The sequence below is a fragment of the Myotis davidii genome, unplaced genomic scaffold, assembly GCF_000327345.1.
Source record: "Myotis davidii unplaced genomic scaffold, ASM32734v1 scaffold2030, whole genome shotgun sequence".
Taxonomy (NCBI): Eukaryota; Metazoa; Chordata; class Mammalia; order Chiroptera; family Vespertilionidae; genus Myotis; species Myotis davidii.
Window position 1 is genome coordinate 142,868 of NW_006281839.1, and position 13,078 is coordinate 155,945.

The window sequence follows — 13,078 nt, forward strand, 5'->3', positions numbered from 1 at the left end:
AGTACTTAAGAGGCATAGCAGCATCAGAGACACTGAACTGTGACTTCTTATCCAGGACTCAGGACTCAAACTCTTCCTTTTCTGTAGGAAGCCCAGCTGGGAGGCCAGGGGACTGAAGATTCAACAGGCTTCTGTGGCTGGTTAGAACTAGGAGGGAACTTCCCTGAAGGACAGACACTGGTGGCTGCTGGCATCAGGAGTTTGGATGGGGTACTGCGTTTGAATAGTGAGGTGAGATAGAAATGTTTAAGAGCCTATAACCTTGGAGGAGACAAATTTCTAGAGGTGAGACAGGGCACATAACAAAATAGACCAGTACAGTGTTGCTGAAGCCAGCCCCCTAGATATACAGCTTGGCCCTCATCCAAGGGCACGTGGAGGGTGAGTAAGTGAGGGCCTTTATGCCAAGTGCTCTTAATATCTGAAGTTGGGGCTGCAGTGAGAAGTTGGAAAGTAATAAAGGATATAGACAGTAGAGCTACAAAGACCAAATTCATCAATAGAAAAATAGAGGGGAGGGGGGAAACAGAAAAATCTGACATCCACTTTGGTATTTCAGTAGGTGTGAGAAGTACTTAAGAGGCATAGCAGCATCAGAGACACTGAACTGTGACTTCTTATCCAGGACTCAGGACCCAAACTCTTCCTTTTCTGTAGGAAGCGCAGCTGGGAGGCCAGGGGACTGAAGATTCAACAGGCTTCTGTGGCTGGTTAGAACTAGGAGGGAACTTTCCTGAAGGACAGACACTGATGGCTGCTGGCATCAGGAGTTTGGATGGGGGACTGCGTTTGAATAGTGGGGTGAGATAGAAATGTTTAAGAGCCTATAACTGTGGAGGAGACAAATTTCTAGGGGTGAGACAGGGCACATGATAGAATAGACCAGTACAGTGTTGCTGAAGCAAGGTCCCTACATATACAGCTTGGCCCTCATCCAAGGGCACGTGGTTAAGTTAATGGCTCTGTCCTCAAGATGAAGCAGGTAGGGTTGCATTTCCTCTTAGAGTATTTCCTCCCTCAAGGCTGAAGGAAATACCATAATCCATACTGAAAGGGACCCATTCCAAGGCCCCCACAGAATGCATCAGGTTTCCCTTAATCTGTTTGGACAAGGTGGCCCAGCAGGACAAGGGCAGATCTCAGCATGGGGATGGATGAGAAAGACCCTGTCTGTAGTGAGAAACTCATTTTCACCCCTTATCTGAAGGCATCAGTCTGTCGCAACCCTTCTTTCCCACCCCTTGCCCCATACCTTCTCCACACCCTCTCCCAACCTCAGTTTGTTTAGATGTCGAAATCTGTGCCCCCTCCTAGTGAGACTATTCACTTGGACTAGAGATAAAAGCTTGGGGAAACTCAGAGGTCTCAGTCAATCCTGCAGCTGATGCAAGATGCAACCAGCCCCAACTCTTCTGACTACTCTACTGATGCTGCCCCTGGTTATCCAAGGACAGCCTCAGGTACAGGTGGTGGAGGGAGGGAGATGCTCTGTGTTTTGGACTGGCCTCCCTCATTGCTTAGATTCTTTTCAAGAACCCCAGTTTCTAGGGGAAAGTGAAGGTGGAGAGGGATGAATGGAAGAAGGATGGAGTCTCCTGCCTGCTCCGATGATCCCTGGGCTTGGGCGAGCATAGGGTGAGAGGGGAAAACAAGGGTGAAAGTTAGTGGAAAGAATTCTGGGCTGTCAACTGCTCTTCATAAATCTTTATTTTATGCAGAAGTCTGCCACCCTTTACCTGTGCTAAGGATGCTACAGATAAGGGAGCTCAGCCTGGGCTGTTGTAAGCATGCGACCTGAGCTCCATTATCCACCAAAGCTACACTATTAGGTTGGAGTTGTGGCAGACTGCAGACAGTGCCAGATTAACTACCAGGGCCATGGACACTATGGAGTGAAGGTGGAGAGGGATGAATGGAAGGATGGAGTACCCTGCCTCCTCCGATGATCCCTGGGCTTGGGCGAGCATAGGGTTATCCACCAAAGCTACACTATTAGGTTGGAGTTGTGGCAGACTGCAGACAGTGCCAGATTAACTACCAGGGCCATGGACACTATGTGTGGGGCTATTCAGAGAAGGGCTAGGGCATATCTTAATTCTTAAAGACTTTGTAAAGAAACCTCAGCTAGTGCCACAACAACTTTGGAAAGAATCTTCAAAATGGGAGTGGACATATGAACATAGGGGATCATAATAATAACAGGCTAATATGAGTCTTAATAAGATGCCTGCCACCCTTAGAGTCTATAATAACTAATTATAATGACCATTGGCTAGTAAGAGTCTGACCTAATCAACAACTTTGGAGGGAATCTTCAAAATGGGAGTGGACATATGAACAAAGGGGATCATAATAATAACAGGTTAATATGAGTCTTAATAAGATGCCTGCCACCCTTAGAGTCTATAATAACTAATTATAATGACCATTGGCTAGTAAGAGTCTTTACAAGTTAATCTCTACATACATTTACAGTTCTTTTTAAAGAATTCATCTTTATTATTGAGAACATTATGGATGCCTTCCTTTTCCCCCCATTGACCCTCTCCACCTCACACCCAACCAGGTCTTCACCACACTATTGTCTATGTCCATGGATTATACAAATATGCATATAAGTTATTTGGTTAATTCTTCCCCCTCCCCCCAGGCCTTCCCTCTAAAATTTGTCAGTCTGTTCTATGCCTCTATGTCTTTGGATATTTTTTGTTTGTCAAATCAGTTTGTTCATTAGATTCCACATCTGAGTGAAATCATATGGTATTTGTATTTTTCTGACTTATTCCATTCAGAATAATATTCTCCAGGTCCCTTCATGCTGTCTCGAAGGGTAAGAGATATTTCTTTTTTACAGCTGCTTAGTATTCCATGATGTAAATGTGCCACATTTTTTTCATGTACTCATCTACTGTACTTGGGCTGTTTCCAGATCTTAGCTATTGTAAATTGAACTGCTGTGAACATAGGGGTGAATATATTCATTCTGATTAGTGTTTTATGTTTCTTAAGATATAAAGTAGAACACAAGTATTCTCATTTCTTACAAGGGCACTGGAACACAGAGAGTGAAGTAATTCACCCGATGTCACAGAGCCAGTAGTAGATTCAGGCAGTCTGGCTCTCAAATCAGTGGGTTTATAAGTAAGATAATAGGTAAAGGGGCAAAGAACCCAAAATTATGTCTCTTTTATTTCTAGAACCTTTCCCCCTCACTCTGTTTAGCTGAGGCCAAGCAAATGCCTGCCACCCTCATCCTTTTGGCCTGCATTGCACACCCACCCCGACACAGCTGGGAGCTCTGCAGCTCCCTTAGTATATAAGCACAGGATGTAGAATAAGCACGAGACTTTCGGGCAACTTGCAGCCTGATCACTTGTTAATTATGTGACTCAGCATAATAGTTGTAAAAATTCTCAGAACCTCTGGGTTTTAAATCATAAAATGTGGATAACTCTATAATGGGGGTACTGCCCAGAACTGCAGCCCATAAACTGGTCCCTTGACAAGTCTCTTCAGAGTTGCTTTCCTCTATCCCACAGAACAGACAGGAAAGGTCAGCTTCCAGTTATGGGCATTGCAGATCGAGCCAGTATATGAGATAGGGTGATGGTGGCCCTAGCAATAGGAGCTGGAGAAGACTGGTTTCAGTTATGAGAAGTCAAGGAAAGGGTCACTCAAACCCATGGCAGAAGTATGCCCAGTCAGTTAAGAACAACCTCTTGTGCAGGGTCAAGGACAACTTCTCCTTAGGCACATCAGAGCAGGGTCAGCCTCTTCTCCTGCCTCATGTTGCCTAAAAGCACAGTGTGCTCCAACATATATGTTTAATGTAGCTGTAACCATCATTTTTCAGCTGGTAAGACGTGTGCCAGGCTCCTTGGATAAAGACGGCCTATGCTATTGTGTGGTTTACCTGCCCAACAATGTCATCACCTTGAAACAGTTGGAACAGCTACAGGATACAGCCCAAGAGCTCCTGAGCAAGTATGAGCAGGAGCTGTCCAGGGTGAGTGTTGGGGCTGGGGCTGGGGCTGAGGCTGGGGTTGCCTCTCCAGAACCTAGCACGAGGATGAGCTCTGGTGGTAAAGAAGGAACTGAAGGAAGCACAACACTTATCTCTGAGGCAAATCCTTAGTTTAAAGGGAAAACTGGGCACTTTTGGGGGATCCCCAGGAGTAGTAACAGAGAGGCTTATATAGGGAGTGCTTCCTATATTAACAGGTGAATTAGTGAATATGGATTCACTGGGAGATGGGAAGAGGATAGAGAAGAGGAAAAGGCTTGGAAGTGGGGTCACTAGTGCAAAGGAGGCCAGGAGACAGCCTAAGTAGAAGAGTTAAAATAGGGGCAATTGGTGGACAGATGTGGGGCCAGGTTAGTGAGCTTGGAAGTGATGCTGTAAGTAAGGATGAGTAAACAGAAATGTTGCACCTGCAGAGTGGTGTGGGCAGTGTTTTTTTTTGAATGGTCACTAGTGGAGCTCCTGGAGAAGGTTGATGGATTGGGGCAGACTGAAAGCTGGAAGTCAGGTCATTCATTCACTCACTAAAGTGTTCCTGAGAGTGTGTGGCTCTAAACAGAAAAGGAAAGAGAGAATCTGTGTGGTGTAGGGGAAAGACTTATTTTTCTTCCAGTGAAAGGATGCTATCATTCTCAGCTATGAAATAGGAATAATGGTAATGCTCATCTCAAAGGTTATAAATAGAAGCAAATAAGGTAAGGAATATGAGAGAATTTTGTAGGCTGTGAGGCACTGGGTGGGGATGTAAATAGATGGAAAGAGCCATAGCTATTGAGGTTTATGAACTGCCTGTCCACCCCTCCCCCGACCCATGCCCAGGTCAGTGAGTATGCACGCACCATTGAAGACAATGACAGCCAGATCCTAGAAATGAATGGTGCCCTGAAGTCCAGAGATCCTACTGCCCCTGCTGTCTCCTATGAGTCCCCAGCCTTCAACCTGCTGCGCCTGGAGCTGGAGGGAGCACAGGAGTTGGTGGCCCAGCTTAAAGCGAAGGGAAGGGTTAGAGCTGGGGACATCCTCTACCAGCTCCAGAGCCAGGTATGTGGATAGATTTAAGAATCTCTCTCTCCTCCCTGGCCTCCTGTCTTATCTAACTGAAAATTTGACAGTTTCCCAAATCACTTCTTTCTGGGGAAGAAGACCCTGAGCTGAGAAATGTGGGAGCTTAAGAACACTCAGTGAGCCACATTCCTGGCATCTCACTTCCTCAGGTAGCTAATGCCAGCCTCACACTCAAGCTTCTGGCTGACTCTGACCAGCGCACCTTCCGAGCTCTCCGCCAGGAAGTGGATGTCCTTCAGAGCCGTATAAGTGAATGTGAGAGGGAGAAGGAGCAAGAAGAGGCCTCCAGAAACCCTGACCAACCTCTGCCCCCAGGTGAGGCCCCAGGCTGAATTTCCAAAGATCTCATCTCCCCAATGACAGGGTTGGGCATGTAGGGTTGAATAGGGTATACTGAGGGGTGGACAGTAAAGCTCTTGATATAAAGTAAGTCTTTTATTTCTGTGGTTGGTGTTTCACTAAAGGATGTAGACCGAGATTGCTACACTTTCACACAAGGGCATAGCCAGATACATAGATGTGTAAATACACCTATAATCAGACATACACAGTCTCCATTCATGCACAATCACATCTGCTTACACATGGACATACACTCAAATGCACACATGGTTACTACACTTTCATACTCTGCTCTCTCTGGGTCATATGCCTCACACTTATCTCATACCTTGCCTGCTCTCTTTTCTAGGTTCTTGTGCCCATGGAGGGCTCCAGAAAGTCAGTAGACCCATTGTGGTGCAGCTTAATTGGAGAGGCTTCTCTTACAAGGCAGGAGCCTGGGGCCGAGACTCAGCACCCAACGCATCCTCTTCCCTCTACTGGGTGGCTCCTCTGCGTATAGATGGCAGGTGAGTCCAAGATGATTTCTCTTCTGCAACCAGGTTCATTCCAAATTTTCCTTACCCTACCCTACCAGGTCTCTTTGAGGCCCCATCCCAAATTCTTCTATTTCAGACATGCCCCTGGGAAAACTTAGTCTAGGCTTGACAGATTAACTCCTAGTGCTCCTCTCGTGGGTTAAGGATGGACCAGACTGCCCTAAACTTCCTTCACAAATTCACTGTCTGAAATTTCTAATCCCATGGTAATCCAGAGCTGGTTCTATTCCTAGCTTAATCATATTTTTAGAAAAAACTCTTCTATAACTGAGCCTTAGAATCCTAACTTCTGCTCAGAAACAGTTCAGAGGATAAACTTGACCAAACTTGACATGTGGAGTCAAATATATCTAAGTTTGAATCTCAGTACTACCATTTAGCATATCTGATTTTGTTTTGTTTTGTTTTTAAATATATTTTTATTGATTTCAGAGAGGAACTGAGAGGGAGAGGTAGAAACATCAATGATGAGAGAGAATCATTGATTTGCTGCTTCCTGCATGCCCCCTACTGGGGATCAAACCTTGATCCCCAGTAGGGGGCATGTGCCCTTGACTGGAATCGAACCTGACTGGAATCAAGGACTCTTTAGTCTGTAGGCGGATGATGCTCTATCCACTGAGCCAAACCAGCTAGGGCTAGGATAAGTGACTTTGTGAATTAACATCTCAGAACTTCTCAGCCAGCTATAAAATGATATTAATTAAATATATGAGAATATCACATGAGATTAGATAGAGAAGTGTGGGGAACATAGTAGATGCAGATAAATATTTATGAAAGAATGGAAAATGTAAATCTTCCTGAATCCAGCTTTAGAACTCTGTCCTATTACAGATCACCTGTGTCTCAAGAGCAGGTGGGAGGCAGTGAAGTACAGTGGGGCCTTGACTTACGAGTTTAACTGGTTCTGAGACCGAGCTCGTTAAGGAGCTCGTTAACTCAAATTATTCTATCAACTCAATGCAAAAAAATCCTGAGGGCAATACTGATAAGTCAGGAATAATGTAAAGGACTTTCCCAGTGACCTTCTGGGCATAAATCTTCCTGAATCCAGCTTCAGAACTCTGTCCTATTACAGAACACCTGTGTCTCAAGAGTAGGTGGGAGGCCTTGACTTACGAGTTTTTTGAGATACCAGCTGTCTCTCGGCCGATTATTTGCATTGAGTTGATAGATAAATTTGAGTTAACGAGCTCCTTAACAAGCTCCTTAACCTATCACTTGTTGATTGCTTACTTGAGATGAATTCTCTAGTAATTATATTATTTGTACAATCTTACTCCTGAAAAGGAGGTAATATTTTTAAACAAATTTTATTTATGAGTTGATTAACCTGGAGCCAATTACTTAACCTTCCTGAGACATAGTCTCCTAGCCTGAAGGGATAAAACCTATCCAAAAGTAACTTTGTTATAATTAAATGAGATAATGCATGTACATTGCATTATCTCATTTAATTAAGCATTGTTGTTGTTGATGTTATTATTACTGTTATGTTTTTTTTCCGTTATTCATTCTCATAGCATATTGTAAGTAAAAAATTAAATATTAAAAATCAATTCTATTTGAGTCCAAAGTCCCCCACTATTTAATTAGAACACCAGCCTGCCCATTTTTAATAGCACTTTGTTACCCTGCTTCCTTCTGTCACCTGATGACTCTGGTGTGGTGCTTGGCCTAGGTACTTTGACTACTACCGACTGCACAAGTCTTATGATGACCTGGTACTGCTGAAGAACTATGAGCAGCGGAAGATGGGGTTTGGTGATGGCAGTGGCAATACTGTGTACAAGAACTTCATGTACTTTAACTACTACGGCACAGGTGAAATAGCCAAGGTGGACCTTTCTTCCAACAGCCTGGTTCTGCGGCGCCCGTTGCCTGGTGCCACCTACAACAACCGCTTCTCCTATGCTGGTGTGCCCTGGAAGGACTTAGATTTTGCCAGTGATGAGAAGGGGCTGTGGGTGCTCTATGCTACAGAAGAGAGTAAGGGCAACCTGGTTGTGAGTCGCCTCAATCCCAGCACCCTAGATGTGGAAGAAACCTGGCGCACCAGCCAGTACAAGCCAGCCCTATCAGGGGCCTTCATGGCCTGTGGGATGCTCTATGCCTTACGCTCTCTGAGCACCCGCCAAGAGGAGATCTTCTATGCTTTTGATACTACCACTGGGAAGGAGCACCATCTCAGCATCCTGCTGGATAAGATGCTGGAAACGCTGCAGGGCATCAATTACTGCTCCTTAGATCACAAGTTGTATGTCTACAATGATGGCTACCTGGTCAATTATGACCTCACCTTCCTGCCACTGAAGCATAGGCTACCAACACCACCAGCCAAAAGGCCCTATGAGGCTTGAGCTCCTGCAAAAGCTGTCAAACCCAATAAGTCCTAAGACCCAATGGGAAGAGCAACTGGTAGAAGTGTGTCCTCCTCTGACCCTCCAGGTGGACCATTCCCCAAAATGGCCATTAGCCTTAATGATTGGTGGCATTGATTATATCTAGTTAGTCCTTTATACTTTATATCTCAATCAGCACATTAAAGTTCTCTTTAATAATGGTCTAGGTGGATTTTATTGGGGTTTGATTGGGAAACAAAATATGGGCTGGAAAATGTTACCACAACCCTTTATCAGAATCCTAGAATTGCAGGAGCTGGACTTAAAAAGACACACCTCATATTCTGTGTTTTGAAAACTGTGAGTCCAGCTCCTACAATTGTAGGACTGTCTGAGATTGAGAGCCTCCTGTTCCCCTGAAGAATATCAGGGGAGCTTGTCATTAGGGTGGGGTGTACAAGTTCCCTTTCTTATCCCCAACAACCTGTGGGGTACCTGGGAAAAAGGGGACAGTGTCTTGGAGTGATAATCAATGTTTCACTCTCCTGAATAAGTCTCACTCTTGAGTGTAATTTGGGGAAGTGCTTAGGTCTGAGTCCTGCTCTAGCAAGTGCATGATAGATGAGCTTGAGGCAGGCCTGTGACACCCGTTGCCTGGGACCACCTACAATCCCTACCTCTCCTATGCTGGTGTCCCTGGAAGGACTTAGATTTTGCCAGTGATGAGAAGGGGCTGTGGGTGGATTGGGATTGAGGTAAAGACATTCTCAATAAAAAATATCCTTTGGTGTAATAGCAGGAAGTCTCCTAGACAACTATCTGTAGTTTCTTTGCTTATCTTTAACATACTGAGAACATATGGGCCCAGCCTCTTTGCTTGATGCATCTATCTGCATGGTGCACATGCCCATTAGACAAGTGAATGAAATGTTCAATGTTTCAGACCCTGAAGTCTTCACAGTTACACAGACAATAGAATAGTTCACACACACTGCCTCATGCTTATACTTCATACATATACATGCACAAATATTTATCCAATCAGACATATGCATTATGATGTTTACATAACAATATTTCCATCCACATCAAACATTAACATAGACATACATATGCATTTAACCTATCCACTAATAGAAAATTCACATGCTATCCGAATGAAAATTAATCACCATCCTCAGTTCCTTACATGGAACTGAGAATCTGGCTTTGTAGTTGCCAAAACCTGTGTTGTTGGGAATTTTACTGTTAACCACTTTCACTCTCACTTCTTGGTTCATAGACATCTCTTCCCCTAATGCTTCAACACAAAGATAGACATTTAAGACCAGGCTAGAAGATTTAAACAAATCATTCTAAGAATTCTGCTATAATAACATGTAGAAAAGACCAATTAATAAGTTAATTAAAAGTACTTTGCAAGGAGTAGATCATTAAACTTTAGTTTGGAATGACCCTAGTGGGAGTCTCTCTGGCTGGCCCTGCTCCTGCTTCTAGGATAGAGAAAATCTCCACTCATCCCATGCCCCCCAATCTTATGGAAACATTTCCAATTAAGTCTAGACTCACAAAATTTATGCACAGAGAAAAACCTGAGATCCTTTTTTTACAATACCACTTTTCGGAAGAAGTTAAGGACTTGTTCTTGTCCATTTTCTCTTCTAAACTCCAACTCTTTCCACATTGTTAACAAAAGCAATAAACTTCTGTAAAGGTGATAGTTGAGCAGGAGTCAGAAAAGAATGCAATTCCCTGGGAGAATTATGTTCCAGGCAGAGAAGGCTGTATAGTGAAAAACAAAAACCATCAGGTAGGGGTGTCCTTGTGTTTAAAGAATAATAAGGAGATTGTGTAGCTGGAGTGAATAAGGAAATTGGGTCAGGAAAGGACATCAGAGAAGTCATGAAGAGATTTGTAGGTCTGGTAAGGACTTTGAATTTTACCATGAAAACCATACCCGGCTGGCGTGGCTCAGTGGTTGAGCAGCAATCTATGAACCAGGAGATCACATTCAATTCCTGGTCAGGGCATGTGCCCAGATTGAGGCCTGGATCCCCAGTGTGGGGCAATCCCCAGTGTGGGGCATGTAGGGGGTAATGGATCAATGATTCTCTCTCATCATTGATGTTCCTCTCTTTCTCCCTTTTCCTTCCTCTCTGAAATCAATAAAAATATTAAAAAACAACAAACAAACAAACAAACAAAATCCACTGCTAGGTGTTTTTGTGATAAAGCAGATTAAAGATGATAGTGTCTGAATTTAGGGTGGGAGTGGTGGAGGTGGTGAGAGTTTTCTGATTCTGGACTGCAAATTGGATCCACAGAGGTGTCTGTGCTGCCCACAGGCCACCCATCCTCCAGCTTTGACATCATCAGCAAAGGACAGGCCCATAAAGGTCCAAGAGCATCTAGCACTCCAGATGCTAAAAATTCCTACTCCAACACCACAACATACCAAAAAAATACATCTCAAGAAAGAAATTATAGCTAAAACTGATGCTTTATCGCCCCAATAGGGCAACTCTATTAATCCAATTATGCCTTATACCTTGCTTGACTCTGTTTACATAAAAAGCCCAGGCTCTCCAGGTCATCTTTCTAAGTCTCATCACAATATGCTTGACTGTCATCTGATTCAATATTCCATTCATCATCAGTTCTCCAAACCTTTCCACCCTATCATTTAGACCTCATAATTTAGCAACAGCAAAGTCCTTATACCTACAACTTTTCAAATGTTCCCTTACATTTTTGCTGTAATGGAATTCTGGCTGTCCACTGAGGACATCATTTCTCCAGCAGTTCTGACTGCTTGTTTCATTCCCTATGGACTCAGAAGTGGGATAGGTGTCCTTCTTGCATCATCTTTTGCTTTCTGACCACAATTCTGTAGCTTCAAAACTAGTCCATATCTGTCAATATAATCATTCTGGCATAGCACTCACCTACCAAACTTACCATGGTCTATCCAACTCTGCCTAATCTCTGTGTAGGCAAAGGAAAGCAGATAACTGTGCAGACTAATGTCATCTAAGTATCTATATATAAAAGCCTAAGTGACCGTATGACTGAATGACGGGAACTACCAATCAACCAGTTGCTATAAGCATTGACCACCAGGGGGCAGATGTTCAACACAGGAGCTCCCCCTAGGTGCTCAGTGTGCTCCCATAGCCAACCTCCCACAGCCAGTCAACCTCCTGTGGTCCCTCCCCGCAGACGGTCCCTACCCCCGGCCCATTGGCCAACCTCCCGCAGGCCTTCCCCCAGCCAGTGGCCAACTCCCATGTTCTTTCTCCCTCCCTTCCCTCCCCCCGTCCTCCTGCAGTCCTCGATCAACTGGCCCCAATCAGCCAGACCCCAATCAGCCCTGATCAGCCAGGCCTAGGGACCCCATCCCTTGCATGAATTTGTGCATGGGGCCTCTAGTATTACCAAAGGCCTTAATTGGTCTGTTAGTGATACTTCAATATTTTTTTAATCCAATATTGCTTCAGAATCTGTATTAGTATAACTTGGAGAGTGTGTCAAAACATGAATTTCTGAGCTCCATTCCAAGACGTTCTGATTTAGTAGATCTAGAGTGGAGCCTCAGTTGATGCTAATGCTACTGGTCTGGGGAACCACACGTGGAACCAATGCCCTTAATCAACACACTATCTTATTATTTGCTCATTTCAACAAGAAGACAAAAGTGATCAGAACTGACACCCGTGTCCATCACTAAATCGACCAACTAATTTGCATCTGTACTCATACACTCTGCTCTTCATTCTGTTGTATTGAATAAACTGCCCAGGCTCTTAAATCAAACTCTCCATTTATCTAGTAAAAAATTTATTCTTGAAATTATTTTCTCTTTCTCATGCTTCATTTTTTTCTCATTGTATTGCCTCCATCAAAATAAAAACATGATGTAATATTCTCATCTTAAGAAAAAAACACCTTTATTGCCACATTCCCAATAGCCACCTTCCTTTTTTTCTTATTGACAATGTTTTTTGTGGATCCACTTATTAAAAAATTTATTTGCTTTTAAACCCAGTCCATCAGGTTTCCTGTACCCACCACTTTTCTAAAACTTGTTTCATCATGGTCCTAATTTTCTTTTATAAAATTCAGTATCAATTCCCAGTTCTCCTTCTACTGATTCACCAGCATCATTTGACACCTTTGGTTACTCTCTACTTTTTGAAACTCTTCATTTTATCTTTCTATGCTTTTTTGACTTAATGTTTTTTCTTCTAAATATTCTTTGTTGAATTCACTTAATCTTCCAGACTTCTAAATATTGTAGGGCCTACAACTCAGTCTTTTTACCTCTATCCCCTTTTCCTAGATACACAAAGTTTATGATTCTAAATACTTTGTCAATGTGGATGAACTCTAGATTCATGATATTAAATTATCTCCCTACATTTTCACTTTTATATAAAATAGATATCTCAGATATAGGTAAAACTGAACTCTTATTTAATTTTCTGTGTAAGAATCATATTTCCTCCTTTTTTTTCTAATCTCAATAAGTAGCCAGTCAATTCTTTGAATTCTTCTGTAGGGTAATAATGATTTCCCCTTCTCATATTTTAGCTTCTCCCTATCAGAAAGTCAATACTTTGAAAATATATAAATAATTTGTAGCTAATGTTGAATCAGAGAAAAGACTGGAACATAAAATGCCAGGAAGAAGGTTGACTGGAGGTTAGCTGAATTTGAGTCTTTATGGGGACACAGAGGATTAAGGAGTCTTTCTTAGTTGTTCAATC

At 43.2% G+C, this 13,078-nt stretch overlaps 1 protein-coding gene across 1 annotated transcript in view; it reads left to right on the forward strand.

The window, feature by feature from the left end:
* The window catches only part of LOC102767897 (olfactomedin-4-like), a 10,399-nt gene extending 2,069 nt beyond the window's left edge, over positions 1-8,330 (forward strand). Inside the window, exons 2-8 of the mRNA XM_006752610.1 lie at positions 88-231; positions 658-801; positions 3,854-4,006; positions 4,841-5,062; positions 5,236-5,401; positions 5,778-5,937; positions 7,652-8,330. Coding sequence (XP_006752673.1) covers positions 88-231; positions 658-801; positions 3,854-4,006; positions 4,841-5,062; positions 5,236-5,401; positions 5,778-5,937; positions 7,652-8,330 — 1,668 coding nt within the window. The remainder of the gene's footprint in view (positions 1-87; positions 232-657; positions 802-3,853; positions 4,007-4,840; positions 5,063-5,235; positions 5,402-5,777; positions 5,938-7,651) is intronic.
* Positions 8,331-13,078: the final 4,748 nt, after the last annotated feature.